At 34.3% G+C, this 19494-nt stretch overlaps 1 protein-coding gene across 1 annotated transcript in view; it reads left to right on the top strand.

The window, feature by feature from the left end:
* The window catches only part of CCDC178 (coiled-coil domain containing 178), a 682244-nt gene that overhangs the window by 118354 nt on the left and 544396 nt on the right, over positions 1-19494 (top strand). The window contains exons 5-7 of the mRNA XM_056821069.1: positions 4429-4515; positions 10976-11083; positions 13992-14131. Coding sequence (XP_056677047.1) covers positions 4429-4515; positions 10976-11083; positions 13992-14131 — 335 coding nt within the window. The remainder of the gene's footprint in view (positions 1-4428; positions 4516-10975; positions 11084-13991; positions 14132-19494) is intronic.

Genomic DNA, 19494 nt, shown 5'->3' with positions numbered 1-19494 from the left:
TTTGCCCAAACATTCTCTGAAACACTAGCCATTATTATACTGGAGCAATTAGAAGAAGAACCTGAGAAAATCCAAATTTGAACATTTATGTATGAAATATCTAAAGATATTTCACAAGGGGTGTTTGCTAAACATCAGAATGATGTAGGCAGAATAAAATCAGTGGCACTGGTAAAACTTGAAGTCAGGGAAGGTGTTCCTCCTAAGATACCTCAATACAAATTAAGCAGAGAAGCAAAAGAAGGCATAACAGCAATCATAAAAAGCTTGTTGGAACAAGGTGTGTTCCTACAGTGTGTGCATTTAATAGTTCAATTCTGGCTATTAAAAAGAATAAACTTAATGAAGATGGAAAACAATCTTGGTGATTTGTAATGGATCTTAGGGCAGTGAACAATTTTATAAAAAAGACATGCATGGTTACACCTTCAACAAATGAAATAATCACACAGATACCTTCAGATGCCTGATGGTACACTGCGTTGGACTTGACAATGCATACTTTACCATACCATTGCACCCTGACTCCCAAAATATTTTTGCTTTCCAATGGGGACAAACCCAACTTTGTTACACAAGATTAGTGTAAGGATGTTGTGAATCAACTTCCATATTTTGCCAACTTGTACAAAGAGATTTATCTAACATAACTTTCAAACATAGCAAGCTAATACATTATGTAGATGATTTGCTGCTAGCATCACCTGACCCAAAACATGTTTGGAAGATTCAAAGAAGTTATTAATGGAACTTTATAAGAGAGGACATAAAGTTTCTAAAAAGAAGATCCAGTGGGTTCTTCCAAAAGTTGACTATCTTGGATTTGTCCTGGAGGGGGGAACCAGGAAAATCTTAAATAAAAGGATAGCAGACATACAGAAGCTAGGCATCCCTAGGACCAAGAAAGAACTTATAGCATTTCTACGAGTTGCTAGTTTTCTCTGTGGGCACTTGGCTGTCTCCCCCTACCCGCACAAGAGTCTCTTACTAGAAAGGCAGATCAACTCATAGAGACCTGCTCCCCTCCTCCCTCCTCTGTGGCTGATGTTTTTTTCATATCAGCCATCCCACCACCCAGCAGCCCAATGGGAGTGCTTCCTCCCTCCCCTGGTGGAGTAAGGGAATGGGACCCAGTACTCCATCTCTAAAAGATTCACCTCACTGCATTATAATCAGTGTAAGGTCAAAATTACTACTCCAGCTTTTTTAACTTTGGCCAAATCATAGTAGATTCTGTACCAGTCTTTTATCTTTACTCTGTGTGTCTTCCTGCTTTAAATGTATTTCTCATAGACAGCACATTGTAGGATTCTGGTTTTTAATCCACTCTCCTATCCTCTTCCATTTTATGGGCCAGTTTATCTTGTTTGCATTCACAGTGATGATTGCTTTGTACTTCCCTCCCTCTTATTTTTTCCCCTTTTCATCCTTCTCTTCTTATTACAACCTTTATCCATTCACAAATATTTTTGTTTCTGATTACTGCATCTTTAAGTTGACCCTTCCTTTTGTCCATCCCCTCCTTCTTGTATTCTCCCTCCCTACTGCTCTATAGGGCAAGATGATTTTCTATAGCTAACTTTGAGAGTAAGGTTCATTCATTACTTGCCACCCTTCCCATCTTCCTCTCTACTGAATTGATTCTTACTCACCTCACATGAAATACTTTAACTTCAATTTTCCCTCCTTTTTGCTTTCCCCAGTGCATTTTTCTTTCTTAACATTTGATTTGGTTTTATTTATTTATGTATTGACTATCATCACATCTTATTTACTCCTTTCTCTCTATGTATGCTACTATTTAGTGCCTTTCTATTGATAAAGTTTTTAATTATCTTTCATACCTTAAGTATCCTAAGTAATTTAGGTATAATTAAAAAAAGATCCTGGACATTACACCATAAGAAATTATCTGGGGAACTGTTCTGATATCCTCCAACAAGAGGGAGGGGAAAATAGAAATGGAAAGAATTCACTAGTTCCACACCTGAAAGAGATTTTTAAGAGACCTCCGCTTTTGCACACAGGGCCTTTCAGGCCTGAAAGTACATCCAATTTTGGAACCAATATCCATTCTTTTTTTTTCTAATAAAACAAAAACAATAATAACAATAAATAATACTAACATATAGTGTTTTAAGCTTTGCAAAACACTTTATATATGACTCTATTATCTCCTGCTTTTCTAGAAAGCTCCCTTTCATATTGCTCATGGGCTTCTGGCTAATTTTGAAATAGCTCTGGGGAACAACATGCCACTTATTCTAGCTTCTCATTGGATTTCTTGATCATTATTCATTACATGAATGTTGGGTTTTGCTGAAGTAGTTATATAGGAGTTGGACATATGCCTATTGTGAATCTTAAAAACTGCTCAGTCTCTACTTCAGAAGATTTGATTAAGCTATTCTCCAGTTTTAACAATGGAGGTACTTGATCAGGAATGTATTGAGAACTTTTAAAATTACTCCACCCTACTCAGACAATGCCTTAGGGGAAGATAAAGTTGTAAACTCCTGATTGAACAATGAAAGTCCCCAACTCATACCTTATAGTAAAGTTAGAACCTTAGCTAGGTCTATTTTTAGATCTAATACAAAAAGGTGCTAAGTACCTATAAAGGTTAAATTAATCACTAAAAGGTCAAGCAGCTTACAGAAGGCAAGCTTAACAAAGGAGGTATGAAGTACTCAGTAGATTTTATCTAACCAGAGAAGGTGAGAACAAAAGATGAGAACTAAGAATGGGCAGTCCTGGAAAAAAAAGTCTACTGTCATTGGTAGACCTGAAAATTTAGGGGAGGTGACATAAGAGAAAATTTCTTTAAAAGGAGAAGTCAGTTCAGGTAATGGAGTTTTGGATTGGAAGTCAGTTATAGGGAGTTGGTTGGAGTTTGGAGTTTGAAGAACTGGAGCTTGCTTGAAGACAATCTTGTGGTGAGTGATAAAGACTGACTCGCTCTCTCTCTTAGGCTCAGGCCTAGGCCATTTTGGCCTAGGTCCTTTTCTACTGCTTGGCTATTCTCTCTCTCTCTCTCTCTCTCTCTCTCTCTCTCTCTCTCTCTCTCTCTCTCTCTCTCTCTCTCTCTCTCCTTCCCTTAATTCCTTTATTTATATAAATTAAAATCTCCATAAATCCCAACTGATTTGGGTATATTTTCATATTTGGGAATTTTCCCATGGCAACCACTTATTTTTAGATTTTAAGTCAAGACACTAAAAACTATCCTTTAGTGTTTGACCAAAACTTTTATAGAGTTTGGCATTTGCAGTTTTTAACATTCACAGTTTTGGCGACCACATTTTGGCAATTATACTATACCTAGTTTTTACTATATAATTTTTCACTTTTCCCAGCGGTTTTTGTAAAGTAATGAGATTTTATTCCAAAAGCTTATATCTTAGGGTTTACCAAACATTAAATTACCTTGGTCATTTGCTATTATGTATTGTATACCTCAAGATCTCTATGCAATAGTTATCTACCTTATCATAATGGAATATGAAACTGAAATAGTGTCTATATATAGTAATAATATCTAACATTTATATAATGTTTGAAGGTTTACAAAGAGTTATGTAGATTATCTCATTTGATTCTCATAACAACCATATGATGTAGTGTTATTATTATTCCCATTTTGTAGATGAAGAAACTATTGATGAGAGAGGCTGAGTGACTTATCTAGGTCAGGCTAGTTAAGGCCTGAGATCTCTACTTTGAATTCAAATCCAAATGTTTCTTTATTAAGGCATTCTATTCATTATGTCTTCTAGCTGCCAGTGCAGTGTCATTTTAGCTTTTAACTTGTACATTGCTCTTAGGTTCTTAACATAATTGTAGAACCAGGGGGGATTTGGGAGTTCTCCAGTTCATCTTATAGAAAAAGAGCATGAGTTCTAGAGAGTTGTTCAAAGTCACAGAGGCAGTGGTAAATGACAGAACTGGGATTCAAACCTACATCTCTCGACTCCAAATCTGTTGCCTTTAGCAGAGTACACAAAGAGCCAAGATTTGGACCCAGTCATAGAATGCATTATCTATTCTTTTTTTTAAATAGAAATAATTATAATATAATAGAAGTAACATATAGTACTCTAAGGGTTTTCAAAGCACTTTATATATAACCTCATTTGATTTTCATTTTCACTATCTCATACTAAGCATCCTGAATTTATAATGAGATGGCTAAGAGCTTTAAACTGGTTCAGTGATTTGCTCATTTTCAGCTTTAATGTGAGAAGAATCTAGAATAATGTTGTCTAAGAAAATTCTGTTGTAGGATTCTGATTAATTGTTGAGCTTTTAATTATATCCCAAGAATATAGTACTGAAACTTTAATTTCATAAATCATTTGATTGTTTAAGAATACATATTTTTATGTTTAATGCTTTCTGAAACATTGTTTTTATCTTTTGTTTTTAAAGACCTGGTGCTATCACAAGCATTAGCTCTATATAACAAAAATGATAAAATTCTGGAGGAACTTCAAGATGTACAGCCAATTACTGCAAGTATGGTTAGATTATTTATGGAAAAGTTACATTTAATATGAATTCAATATGTGTAGAATTTTACTGTAATCAATAGAGTGTTTAAATGACTATAAAACAATTGATATGTAGGCTTCTGTATGCTACTGTATTCTGAACAATGTCTGATTAAGAGAACAATCTACATGGTCACAGCAGTATTATATAATCAACTTTGAAGCTTTGAGAGACTTAATAACTCTATAACATAAACCCACCATAATTCCAAAGGACTCATGATGAAACATGCTATCTACTTCCATAGAGAGAGCTTATGGACTCAGAATATTGATTGAAACATATTTCTGCTTTTGTGGGGAGGGAAAGAGGGGAAATATGATTAATGCAGGCATTTGTATTTATATTTATAATAGGTTTTATTTTTCCTGCCTTCGCATTAGGGGAGGGAGGGAAAAGAATTTGTAAAAAAATTTAAATCTCTGTTCTTTACAAAAAGTTGTCTCAAAATGGTTCAGACAGGAATCTGAAATAGGGAGACAACAACTTTGGCAAGGAATGAGTAGATAGAAGGGATATTGTAGAAACATTATCAACTGGGTTTGACAACTCATTGAATGGAGTGAAAGAAAGAAAAGAATCAAAATGACTCCAAGGCTTCAAGTATGAGTGACCAAGAAAATGCGGTCTCATTAATAGAAATTAAGTAAAAGAAAAATATTTTGTTTGTTTATTTCAGAGTGGAGAGAGGAAATTATGTCTTAGGTTTTGGACATATTGAGTCTGAGGTTTTTAAAGAGCACTCTGATATATATATATATATGTATATATATATATATGTATATATGTATGTATACACACACATATTCATTAGGCTACTGCAATAGCCAGTTGGAGCTCAAGGAAGAGGTTAGATATAATTACAGACAGATTTAAGAGCCACTTACATAGATATGCTCTTCAAAATCATGAGATATGGTAGAAAAGAGAATAATGTCTCTCTGGTCAGGAAATTTCAGAGGAAATTTTCCCTATTTTACACAATATATCAAACTGCTGACTGGGATTCTGATTGGAATTTTACTGCTCAAGAGGTCCTAGGGGAAGCATTATTGTAGCACATTTGATACTAAACAACTAATTGGCAAATATTTATAGAGTTAATCTACTTTGTATATGTTGTTTCTCTATCACTTTAAGGTTATAAAAAAAAAAGACAACTAACCTCTCAATAATCCTCTGTGGCAGAGAGTGCAAGAAAACAAGAAGACTGAATATTTTTAATTCTTATGGAAACTTAACTGATATAAATCACTTGCCACTATGAGGAAACCAAGAGTCTAGAAAATATCTTAATCAACAAATTGTTGATCTTGAGCCAATGCTGCAAAAACACAATGTCTTGTTCCCAGAAGCAGAATGGATGAAGAAAACCTCTTGAATTATATTTGAGATATTATATACTTTCAGTGATCTCAAGTTTCTTTCTCCCTGAAAGCAAAGGCTCATCTTTCTAACATCAGTAGTCGTTGGGGTGATAATAATAATAATGATAATAATAAAGCTAGCATTTGTATATCATTTTATAGTCCTTCAAGGGCTTTACAAATATCTTATTGGATGCTCAAAATCACCCTAGAAAGTAGTTGTATGTAGTAGGGCTGGTACTAGAAGATCATAATCCTTGAGGAATCAAAATTGTGAAATATTCAGAAGGTAAAAGAAGGATGTATGGTAGGTATAAAAAAGCTACTGCAAATCCTTAGTGATAAATTGTGCATAAAAATGTATAGTTTTCATATAGAGCTTTAAGATTTGTAAAGTGTTTTACAAATATTATCTAGATGTGGCTGGTGGTACAGTGGGGTAGCTAAGTGGTACAGTGGATAGAGTGCATGGCTTGGAGCCAAGAATATTCATATTGAATTCAAATATGGCCTCAGATACTTACTTGCTATTCTTGTTATGGCCCTGGGCAAGTTACTAAGCCCCATTAGCCATAGTTTCCTTATCTCTAAAATGAGCTGGAGAAGGAAATGGCAAACTACTAACTCTGCCAAGAAAATCCAAAGTGGGTCATGAAGAGTCAGACATGACTGAACAATAAAGATGGTACACTAAATTGAATGCTGGGACTTGAGTCAGGAAGAATTGAATTCAAATTTGACCTTAGATATTTCTTAACTCTGTGATCCTGTGCAAGTCATTTAACCTCTGCTTGCCTTAGTTTCTTCAAATATAAAATGGGCATAATAAGAGCACCTTCCTTTTAGGGTTGTTTTAAGGATCAAGGGAATAATATTTGTTTTAAAAAGCACTTAGCCCAGTGCCTGACACATGTTGTATAAATGCTTGTTTTCTTCCCTTCTTTTTTCCTTCATTTGTTCCTCATAGCATCTCTGGGAGGTAGGTGCTATTATCATTCCTATTTTGTTGATGAGGCTACTAATGCTGAGATATTAAGTGACTTGCCCAAAATTAGAAGGTTAGCAAATTCTGAGTATTAAACTCATGTCATTCTGTTTCCTACTCAGGCATCCTATCCACTGGACTGCGTAATTTCATCAAAAAGATTTAGCAAGACTGAAGGGTTCAAAATGGATAGCGTGCATGCATGTAATGTTAAAAGACCTAATTCTAGGTCTAGGTCTAGCTGATTTTTGCATCATGGATTCCTTTGGCAATCTGTTGAAGCCTACAGATCCTTCTTGGAATGATATTTTTAATTAATTAAATAAAATATGAGATTATAAAGGAAACTAATTCTATTAAAATATAGTTGTCAAAATATTTAAATAATGCATAGAGCCCAGGTTAAGAACCCTTGATATAGAAGATCCATAGAACATGAAAGGACCTCTTGTATAGAGTTTGTGGAGGATTGACGAATTGTAAAATTATTTGTCAGTATGAGCAACACCTGTGGAGGGGCTCCTTATGTCAATGAAATGACAGATTCATTGATATACCTGGGATATTGGCAGAGCACTGTGTTGTGTGTTCTAAAAGATAGTTTATAAAGAAGAAATGGTAGCTACCTTTAAGGAGCTTACAACTTAAATAAGAAAAGAATACATAAACATATTCAGGAAATCACATTTATTGTCCCTTATGGGTTATCATTATGGGTGTCAATATTACTTAGTGTCATAATACAGAACACTACAGAGAGGAAAAATATAAGCATGCCATCTACAAAGGTAGAAATGGATTATTCTTAAAGGTCTTCATGGTAGCATTGATTTGAAGAGGGTGGCACAGAAGGATAGTACAGACTTTAAAATAGGAAGGAAGAGAAGGCGGCATATTGATGTCATCTTTCCAATTAATGATAAGAGGGAGTGGGATGTAAAATTCCTGGGGAAATTAGAATGAAGGCAATGTCCTAAGCTCTAAGGATACAAAAAGAGACAAAATGGAGTTCTTGCCCTTAAGGAACTCACAATTGAATGGGGGAAGACACAAACAAATAAATATGTACAAACAAGTTATAGTTAGGAAAATTGGAAATAATTAACAGAGGGAAAGCAGTAGAATTAAGAGGGGTTGGCAAAGGCTTCCTAAAGAAGATGGATTTAGTCAGGACTGGACAGAAGCCAGAAAAGCCAGGAAATGGAGTTGAGGAGAGAGAATATTGAAGCATTGGAGGACAAAATGAGAAAATGCCCAGAGCTGAGAGATGACATGTCTGGTTTGTAGAATAGCCAGCAGTCCAGTGCTACTGGATTGAAGAATACATGGCAGGGAGTAAGAAGTTAGAATGCTGAAAGGGTAAGGGGGAGATGAGATAATTTATAAAGAATTTTGAATGCTGAAATAATTATAGGGTTTTGGGAATGGGATTGGATGTTAATTTTGACCAGTATCAGAAGAGTAACCTGGTTTGGGAAGGCCACCCAAGCCCAGTGCCTTGAGATGAGACACTCACACAGAATCCTATGTTATAAATAACAGGTGTTTAATATAGAATAGAATAAAATAATATAGAAAGGATTTAGAAATTCCTTATCCAATAATAAACATCTACACCTCCCCAGATGTACAAATCTCTCCACAGAGATTGCTTCTGAGTGGTTTCCCAACTCTATTCCTATACTCACTATATAACCCCAAAATTACTATACTTAACTAAGCTAACACTAACCCCCCACCTTGATTATCTAAGGGAAAGGGTCTGTGTATAAGTCTGATAGTACCCAACAATGGTCTCATGTTCAGCTGTTAGTTGTCACAAGTGCAGTACAGGAACTTAACAGGTGTCGAAGGCCAACAGGTACAGGATAATCCAAATAGCAGGTAGGATGTTTAGAACAGTCAAATGCTACAGAGAAAAAGCTAATTCTCCTCAGGTCCACCCAGAGGAAAAAAGCCATAGGCTTAGGCTTAACTGTCTCTCTCCAACAGCAGCTGCTCTACCCAGAATTCCAGAACTCTGCCCTTTGCTGTCAGTCTGCAAACACACACATTTAACTTTACTTATAAGAATGCCAAACAGATTATTCTGTGTTTGGTCCTGGAGGTTATAGGAAGCCACTAGAATTTATTGAGTAGGGAAGTAACATGATCAGATCTATGCTTGAGGAAAGTCACTTTGGCGGCTAAAGGGGAGGGTGGATTGTTGCAGTCAGATCAACCAGAAGGCTATTGCAATAGTCCATACTTGAAGTGACATGGGCTTTCATCATGGTGCTGGCAGTGTCAGAGGAGGGGGCATAATTGAGAGATGTTACAAAGGTGAAATTGACAAGTTTTCACAACAGATTGGATATGAGTGGTAATAAATTGTGAGATTTCAAGGATGACACTTAGGTTGCAAAGCTGGGGGACTGAAAAAGTGATGGTATCCTTAAAGAGAATAGAGAAGTTTGGAAACAAGCAGGGTTTAGGGGAAAGATGTTGAATTTAAGGTATTTTCTAGTCATCCAGTTTGAAACTTCTGAAAGGTAGATAGAGGTATTAAATTAAAGGTCCACAGAAAAGTTAAAGCCAGAAGGGTTGAGCTGAGTATTATCAGAAGAAAGATGATAATTAAATTTAGGGGAGCTGATAAGGTGACCAAGTGATAAGAAATGATTAAAATGGAGAATTAGAGACACAGAGAGAAAATAGATGAAGGCCCATGACAGAACTCTATGGACACCCAGAGTAAGAGGGCATGATCTGAATGAAGATCCAACAAAGCAGACAGAAAGAGATTGCAGATAAGTGATGAGAAGGAATGATTGAAGAGGAAATCTCCCTTTCCAATCTTCTTATACCTTACTCCCTGACTTGATTTGGTGACACTGACCTCCTTGCTGTTTCGGGAACAAGAAGATACTGCATTTCCTGGCTCTAGACATTTTTTTCTGACTGTTCTGAATGCTTGGAATGCTCTCTCCTGTTCTTTATCATTAGCTTCCTTTAAGTCCTAATTAAAATCCTATCTTTTTAGGAAACCTTTCTCAGCTCCTCTTAATTTTATTCCTTTCCTCATTAATTATTTCCTATTATATCATATACATGTATGTATGTGTATATATATATATATATATATATGTTTTTAAGTATCCCCCATTCATCTGTAAGCTCCTCAAGGGCAGGAACTGTCTTTTGCCTCTTTGTGTACCCCCAGAGCTTTACATAGTGTTTATTAATTGATTGATTGAAACCTATCTTACTCCTATGAACATCACTTATTGGGATTCAAGTGGAATTGAACAAGAAAAAAATCTCAATAAAGAAGGTAGGGGGCATTGCATTTCATTTCTCTGGTTTGTGTTTTTGTCTAAAGTAGATTTATCTGCCATCAATAGTAACATCAGCATCTCTGCCCTTACATCCTGTTCTGGAAAATAATAATAATAATGATAATTATAACAATAGCTAGAATTTATATAATCCCTACAATGTGCCAGGTACTAGCTAAGCACTTTAGAATTATTATTTCATTTGATCCTCACAACAACTTTGGAAGATCAGTACTGTTATTGTCCTTACCTTACAGTCGAGGAAACTGAGGCAAATAAAGGTTACGTGACTTGCCCAAGGTTACACAGCATATCTGTTTCCCTACATGCTCAAAGTAGGAGGACAATATACAAATTCATTCTAGAAGAAGGAGAAAAGGGATGAGATGCTAAAAATATGAAATCAGGGTATGCCAAAAAAAGAAAATATCACCCACTTCACTAGTGGCAGGATGGTCATTAATGTTTGTTTATAAGGTCTGGTAAAAGAGAATAACATGAGCGAACAGGTAGTCACACATACCACTCTCTGTAAACATTCATATGCCTATAAACTTCACCAGAATATTAAATGTAATGTTAATGTGATTGACCTTTAGCAAATGTTTGGCTTAGCTGAAGGGAGGACAAAGTTGGGTTCTGCAGGCAGACTGCAGTGGGAATTTGGAGAGAGGCCCTGTTAGGGGCACAAAAGATTTTAGCAAAGCAAGGTTAGACCCAACTGATACAGGAGCTAACTGATTTTTTGTTCACAGGCAGAGGGAAAAAGACAACTTTGAGCCTTCTGAAGCTGTTAAGTGCTCATTGTGAAACCTCATTAGATTTAGACACAGAGTTGAAGGATTTAGAAAAGATTCCAGAAAGTAAGTTCTCTATCATTTTGTCATGCTAACTCTCACATCACTTTATGTAGGGAATTTTAAAGCTAAAAGGGATCCTAAGTTATAGTTCGACCCCTTTGCCTTGGAGATGACAAAGCTGAGGCCGAGAAATGAACTCAGATAGCCTTGCTTTTCTATTCAGTGTTATACTCAGTTTTGGAATCCAGATTTTTTAGTTCTTTGCCCGGATGATTTTTTAAAAAGTCTTCCTTACCAAATATTGCAAGCATCCAAATTTTGTGAAATAAATTAGTAATCTTAATTTCTAATTTTAGTGGATATTCAAAAGGCTTATTACAGTTTTGATGAAACTGTAAATTTCCCCCAAAATTGTTTCCCCTGCTTTTTCATATTTCAAATGTTAATCATGTGATGGAGATGAGTTAGCATTTATTAATGCTTGTAAAGTATCATATCCAAGATAAATGCTGACTGTGTCATTATTATGCTTGCTTCTCCCACATTTAATGAAGCAGATAAAATGTGTTAAGTATAAGGGAAACTGTTAAATTGTTAAATTTGTATCAGAATCTGCTTTTTTCTACAGGGAAAAGCAAAATGTTCATTCAAGATATTTGCATGGGAGAACAAAATGCAACCTTCACTGACTTGTTCTCTGGTTTTTTCTTTACAAGAAGATGAAATAAATTCCTATTTATGAACTTAAAGGAAAGACCCAGGTTTAAAGGGGCACCAATATAGCTCATTGGCTTGAAATCAGGAAGACTCACTTCATGAGTTCAAATTTGACTTTAGTCACTTAACTCTTTTTCCCATAGTTCCTTATCTGTAAAATGAGATGGAGAAGAAAATGCAAAAAGACTTTAATATCTCTGCTAAGAAAACTCCAATATGAGACCATGAAAAATCAGACTGGTCTGAAGTTATTCAACAATAGATTTTGAGTTCACAATCTTTTAGTAAAAAAGATGTGGTAAAATATTTTTACAATAAGTAGATTGTTTTACAGTTTCAGGAATGTTTAAGGAAGTGACACTGGATATTTCATATATATATTTGCATAGTATGTAAAGGCAATTCTATTAATGGCTTTTTTGTTTGTTTTTAATACAATTTTGCTACAATTAGAAATTATAATATATTAAATTTATGCCATGTAGCAAAACAGTGATTTCTTTTTCCCTACAAATACTCAGATGGTGTTTCTTTGGAGATTACTTGGCCCAAATAAAAGTATTTAAAAGAATATTATTTGATTTATTGTCTCTTTGTAAGGGTTAGTCTGTAGGATCTTCCATAAGGCATAACAAGACTTCATGGTAGTGTTGATTACCATATCCTCTTGGTATTAAAAAAATACAGTCTAAAAGGGAATAGTCATAATCCCTGGTACTCCCCGAAGGTCAAATGAAATAAGCATATTGTTCTGTTCTCATGAAGGTACAGATTCTGTTTTGTTTCTTATTTGAGTAGAATAGTGATTATAACTATAACTGGGTTAATAGCATTCCCTAGAATCCTCAGTCCTGCAAGTAAGTACTTTGGTAGAATTACATGGACAACTTTGCAATTGTTATCCAATCTTCCGTTGATTCTGTTCATTTCAGGATTAGAATCATTCAGGTGCATCAGACTAAGTTGATTGGATGATGCATATAGCCAGAATACTACAGTGATACTATCAATCATATTTTACTTTAGATTACATTCCTTAGAAAGAGAACATGGGAAACTAGGTTATTATAAGGAAGAAGGGGACCTGCAATTCCATTTTGTGGCATGAGTAATTTAGACTAGAAATAAAGAACATCTCCCATGTATCAGTGGTTGATATATTGTTAGCAATGGAAGATGTGGAAGGATCCTGGGAATATTGAAAATGTATGGAAAATTTTGTTCAAATTGTATAGGGAGAATTTCTCTGTAAGAAAATCTTGTATTAAACATTTGTGTTTCAAAATCACATACTTCTATGATACTATGAAACCATTCACTTTTGGTTTACATGAAACTTTTAGTTTAATAATTCATCATGCATATTTAAATTTAGTATAGTTTATCTCACTGGTATATGACACCCTGTGTGGTGGTTATTTTATCTTCTGTAAAACCAATTTTTTCCCCTTAAATTTTTTTTCTTTTTTTCCTGAATTGCTAACAGCATCTTTAATTTTTAATTCCCCAGAGTTATCTTTTGTATAATTCATTTTTATAAAAAGATACTCAAAAGCTCTACTATTAATAAGTGAAATGCCTCTCATGCTTCCTATTTTTCAGCAAAACCAAATTTATGTTGTTATTGTTTTGCTACTTTTTCTCTATACTTTTGTTATAATTAAAATCAAGATTAACTAAGGAATAATGCTCTGAGCATGATCAATTTATTAACAAAGTGAGAATTTACAAATAAACAAACTTGCATTCCTGTTAGAAAAGCTAAGACCTCAAATGAGGGGGATAGCTCTCTTTTATAGAAAGGAAATACAGAATAGCATTCAGCATCATAGATGGATAAAATAGGATAGATGTGAGGAACAATATGATTAGCTAGACATTGGGAATGAGGGGCTAGCAACAACCTTTCTTCCATCTCATTGCTAAGAAATGCTTATTGTTTGAGTCTCCCTAGTGATAGTTGACCAGACTAGCTTGGATAACAGAGTAGACAACATAGCATTTACCATAATCCTTTAACTATAACTGATTTCCTAGAAGCAAAAATAGAAAAGTGATTAACAGGGGAACTAAACTTCTAAACTTAATTTGGAGACAGTGAATGATTTACAGGAAAGTTAAATTTCCCAAAATTAACTCAGAGATGAATGAAACATGAATTAGGCAAGTTGCAAAACTGTTGGCAGTAATACAGAATGAAATTAATAACAAATTAGTATCAGTTTCATCTTCCCAACTTTCACTTTATTTCTAGCAATGCATGATGATGTTATCTTGGCCTATCCTACTCGACGAGTGAGTTGTGCTGTGGTAAATATTCCATCACCATGTGTCAACAAAACCATTGGCCAGATTGAAGATCTGGAAATAAAGATAGAAGAATGTTTTCAACAGGTACAGTGTCAGTGCAAATGCTCAAATAATTGTAAACTCTTTAATATCTCTGTATCTCTATATTTAAAGGATTCTAGGAAAATAATTTTCTGCAACTGGCAAATGAACTTTTAAAAAAGTATCTATGGAAAGTTGGTCAATTTGTCAATGTGATAATAAAAGATGAGATTTCTGCAATCCTAAAGGTTTACAAAATGCTACACATATATTGTTATCTCCTTTGGTCTGCACAGTAACTTTACAAGGTAAGTAGCATGCATATTCTGTTTTACAGATGAATAAACTTAGGCTCTGAAAAGTTAATGGCTTGGCCAGGTCACACAGTGAGAAATGGCTAGAAGCAGGATTCAATCCTAGATTTTTAGATAGAACATATAGTATTCTTATTTTGTTTTACTGTTGCTTTTGAGGGGATTTTTCATCCATAACAGTGAAATCACCTTATTAAAACAGAATCCTTAACCACTTAAATTCATGCAATTCTATACTTATTCTTTATCTAGGAGTAATCATGCTAAGTTGTAATTTCCTTAAGTCAACAGACAAGTAAATTAAATCATATTTACATTCTTTAGGGGGTGACTAAAATGATTAGATGAATAAATTGATGTGTTAAAGGATACTGTGCCCTTTGTGATGAGTTATTTAGTTCTAAGGAAACACTTGGGTTTGCAGAGAAACAGTATTGTAATTTTTCATTGTTTAACTATAATCTATTAAGGTTTACCAATGATTATTACTCATGGAATAAAACTTTGAAAGTTGTAACTTCATATTGTTTTAAAATTTAATATTGGAGTAGTAGAAAATGCTCTGATTCTTCATTTAATTGGCCATTCCCCGCTATGGAGCAATATAGAGAAAGATAGAGGAGAACAAAAGAGGTTGGGAGAAAATGGAAGAAATGTTTCTTTTTACCATTTTCTTTGGGCTTTGAGGGCAAGGGAAAAATTGGAGAATCCTACTGAAGAGGCCCTCTTGTGTCCCCCAAATCTTCACATAATCAAATAACTCATCTGTTGGAAGGGATCTCAGAGGTCATCTTGTATAGGTTCTCTATTACTGTTGAGTGTATCACCACCATTCTCCTAGTACCCCAGACTTCCAACCAAGGTACTCTCCTTTATCCAATCTATGCTAAGGCCTATTAGTTTTGCATTTATAATATCCCTGGAATGTCTCATTTTTCCCACTGACACAGCCACCATGCTGATTCAGGCTGTCAACACCGTGTGCTTTTTTTTTCTTTATTGCAAAAGCCAAACTGATTGATTTCTTTGCTTCAAATTTCCCCTTTCTACATTCTTTCTTCTATTCACTCACTAAATGAATATTTCTTAACTGCATATCTGACTGTCATCCTCCTTTTCAATAAACTTCATTAATTCCTTATCATTTTTAGGATCAAGCCCTCTTTTTATTATTTAACATCCTTAACCTGACTCCCACTTTCCTTTCCAGTATTTTTACACCTTGCTCCTGTCTTTTTCCTCTGTGAACCAATGAAACTAGTGATTTGCTTATATTTCCATAAGACAGTCCGCTACCCAATTCTGAGCATTCTCATTCACTGTTACTAAAAACTAGAATAATCTCCTTCTTCATTTCTAACTTGTGGATTCCATGGCTTCCTTCTACTCCTAGTGAAAATCATACTTTCAATGAGAAACCTTTCCTCACCTTCTTCACACTGCCCCCTTAATACTAATGCCTTTCCTCCGTTGATGATCTCCAATTTATTCTGAATATGTCTTGTTTGTACATAGTTGTTTTCATAATTTCTTTCTCATTAGGTTAGTCTCTATGAGAGCAGAAACCATCTTTATCTTTGTATCTTCATGACACCAAATATTCATTAAATGACTCAAAGAAATCCTTATTATACTATGCTGAATAAGTGGCCATCCAATCTTTTCTTGAAGACCTCCAAGGAGGGAGGATCCACTCCCCCTTGAGGCAGAAAGTTGAACTTTTAGATCAGGAAATTTTTCCTGGCCTCAAGATGAAATTTACCTCATTTCAAATTCTACCCATTTTTCCTATTTCTGACCTCTGGAGTCAAACAGACCAAGTCCAGTTTTTTCTCCAAATTATAACTCTTCGAATATTTTATAGCAGTTGTCATGTCCTTCAAAACTTCTTTTCCCTTATCTCTATTTTTTGAAAAGCCTTATCTTCTGTCCTAGAATCAATAATGTATATTGGTTCCAAGGAAGAAAAGCAGAAAGGGTTAAGAAATGGAATTGAGACTTGCCCAGGGTTACATAGGTGAGGAGTGTTTGAGGTCACATTTGAACCCAGGACCGCCAGTCTTTAGGTTTGGCTCTCAACACACTGTATCTTCATCTTTTTTTCAATTAATTCTCATATTACATGTTTTCATGGCCCTTCATTCTTCTGGTTTCCCTCTCCTAAAGTTCTCCAGCTTTACAATATATTTCTTTAACCTTGATGTCCAAAACTGATCACAATACCCCAGATAAGGTCTGATGAGGGCAGTATACAGAGGGATCATTACCTCTCTTTTCCTGAAAATTATATTACTTAATAAAGTCATGACTTCATTAGCTTTTTTGGTTGCCTCATCAAACTACTGACCAATAATGAATGTGCAGTCAACTGGATTCTTTTCATTACAACAATTTTGAAGCCCTTTTGTTGTCTTTAGCCTTCCTCATCATTATAATTTATTCTGGATTTTAAGCATTCCTGACACTGTTTAGATGAGAATTTTCTAGTCCTTTGCTTCTATCTTCTGTGTCTCTTAATTTATATGTTACCATAGCCATCACACTCTTAACTCATAATATGAACTTGCAGTCAGTTCTTTTTCAGACAAACTTGTCTAACTATATCTTTCCCATTATCTATTTGTGAAGTTGATTTTTTCAATTCATGTGAAAAACTTTACATTTCTCTTACTGAATTTTATAATAAATTTATCCCAATTCTCCAGCCTGCCAAGGCACAAAGGACTTTTTAGAACCAAATTGTCATAAATGTGTTTGATATTCTATTCAGCTTTTTGTCATAGTAAACATAATGACCATGGCATCTTTGCTTTTACTCAACATGACAGAGCCAACCACAGATTCCTAGAGAACTCTGCTAGAGACCTCCTGACAAAGTGACATTGAACCATTTGCAACTGTTCATTCAATCTGATCGTTCAACTTGTACCAAATTCATCCAATATTATAATTGTCTTTTCAACACTATGATATACTTTATCAAAGACTTTGCTAACATTTGGGGAAACTATGGCATTGGCGATCCCTTGAGTTTATTCACTCTGTCAAGAATAGAAATGACATGAGTCTGGCATGACCTGTTCTTAATGAAGTGATGCTGACTTTTTATAATCTCTGCTTTCACATTTAGATGTTAAATAACCATATCTTCAATGATCTGTCTTAGAGTTTTTCCCAGGAATCAATCACTGGGCTGTACTGGTTCTGTCTCCTCTCCCTTACTCCTTTTTTTTTTTTAACAAGCATAGCTCTGTCTTTCAGTTTTGTAGTATTTCTCCCATTTTGATAAAAATTCAAATGTCACCTACAGTGGCTCAATCATCACATGTCAGTACATTCAGTATCTATGCATGTCATCTATATGATCCAGTTGTTGTGAATTCATTGAGGATAAGTAAGTGGTCTCTTATTCTCTCATTACTTTCTGGGTAACAATTCTTTGTTAGTCATAACATTCAAGTGTCCTATTGGCCTAACATTTCTAGGGTATATTTTATTCTCCTTGATAGAGAAAATAGAGTTGACCAATTTTATTATATCTCCATTTTATATTATTACTTTATCCATTATGAGCAGAAGTCCTATCTTTCTTATTTTTTATTCTTTTCCCCAGTAAAGCTAAAATAATCTCAGGATTATCTTTAATTTTCCTTACTATGTACAAAATTATGATCTTTAATATTCCTGATACCATTCTTATAGGAATGATCCTAATTTTTATATTCATTCTCTTTTGGTTATTATTGCTTTCAATTTTTTAGTCTTTTAAAAATTAATATTTCAATGAGCAAAAATTTATTTTCTTTGTTTCCAACCTTCTCTCCCATTAAGAAAAACAAAGAATAATAAAACCTTTGTCACAAATAGGCATAATTTAGCAAAATAAATGCTCCTAGATTTCAAAATAATCTATTGAATTCTGACCCCTAATTCCTTCAATTCTATGAAGAGAGGGACAAGGATGGAAGCAATATTCCCCAAATAACCCCATCCTATTTTCCAACCAACACATTACTTCTCTGAATGAACTCTCTACCATACAAACATATCAGCTCACTTTCTATTATTTACACATAGTGCTATATCTTCCATTTCTCTGTCTTTGTCTGGCTATCTCTCATAGAATGAAATGGAATATGCTTTCTCTTTGACTCTAATTCTTGGAATTTTTTTTATTTTCTTCAAGATCCACTTGGCTTGAAGGAAAGAAGCCTGTCTACCTGTGGAAAAAGGGATAAGAAAATTACCAATTATCAATATTTTATCCTCATTGGCTTTACATAACAATCTAAGGAAGCTAAGGAATATATTTCCAAGCTTGGGATTCTTTACAGAAGAAATTGTACATTTTGGTCAGTTAAAGGGGATGGGTTCATTCACAGAAAAGGAAAGCTAGAAGCAACTTACTGGGACAACAAGAATAGCAGATTAAACAACAAGGAGAATCAGAAAGTTAGGGAAAAAAAAGAATAAGATTTTTAAAGGCCAAAATACAAGTAAATATTTTATTTTGAATCCCCCAGTGAAAGAGAAAACAAGATAAAAAGTTTTGTATATACCCCAGAAATCATGATATAATAGAAATAAACTGTGATGCCTCAGAGGGAAATGAAAATCTGAAAGGAAGATTGTAGTATCAAAATTAGGTTGGAAAACAGCTTTCAAGGTAGAAGTATATGAGATAAGACATGGAGTAAATAATTTAGGACATATAGTTGAAAATTACTAGGAGTAGTGGTTCTGAACAAAAAAGGAAATATATTTGAATCTCAAAAATTCAGAAGTGAAAGAAAATTTGTCATAAAAGGACCAAAAGACAACTATAAAGGAATACAAATTTTATGTAAGCCAAAAAAATTAAACTTAAATATAGAATTTAAAGAAAATTTAAAGGTCATAGGGCTTTCTGAAAAATAAAACAACACAAAATATATTATTGAGCAAAAAGCAAGAATGTAATATTTTAAGCAGAAGCTTTGAAAAGAGAAAATAAAGTACTGCTTGATAAGATCTATAGATCACTGAGAAAGACAGCATGCTTGAAGTTCCAATTCATATTGTAGATTAAGTCAACAAACAAGTTTCACAAGCAAAAAAGAATAGACGTTTAAA

The sequence above is a fragment of the Monodelphis domestica genome, chromosome 3 (genome assembly GCF_027887165.1).
Source record: "Monodelphis domestica isolate mMonDom1 chromosome 3, mMonDom1.pri, whole genome shotgun sequence".
Taxonomy (NCBI): Eukaryota; Metazoa; Chordata; class Mammalia; order Didelphimorphia; family Didelphidae; genus Monodelphis; species Monodelphis domestica.
This window is presented reverse-complemented; position numbering and strand designations above follow the sequence as displayed.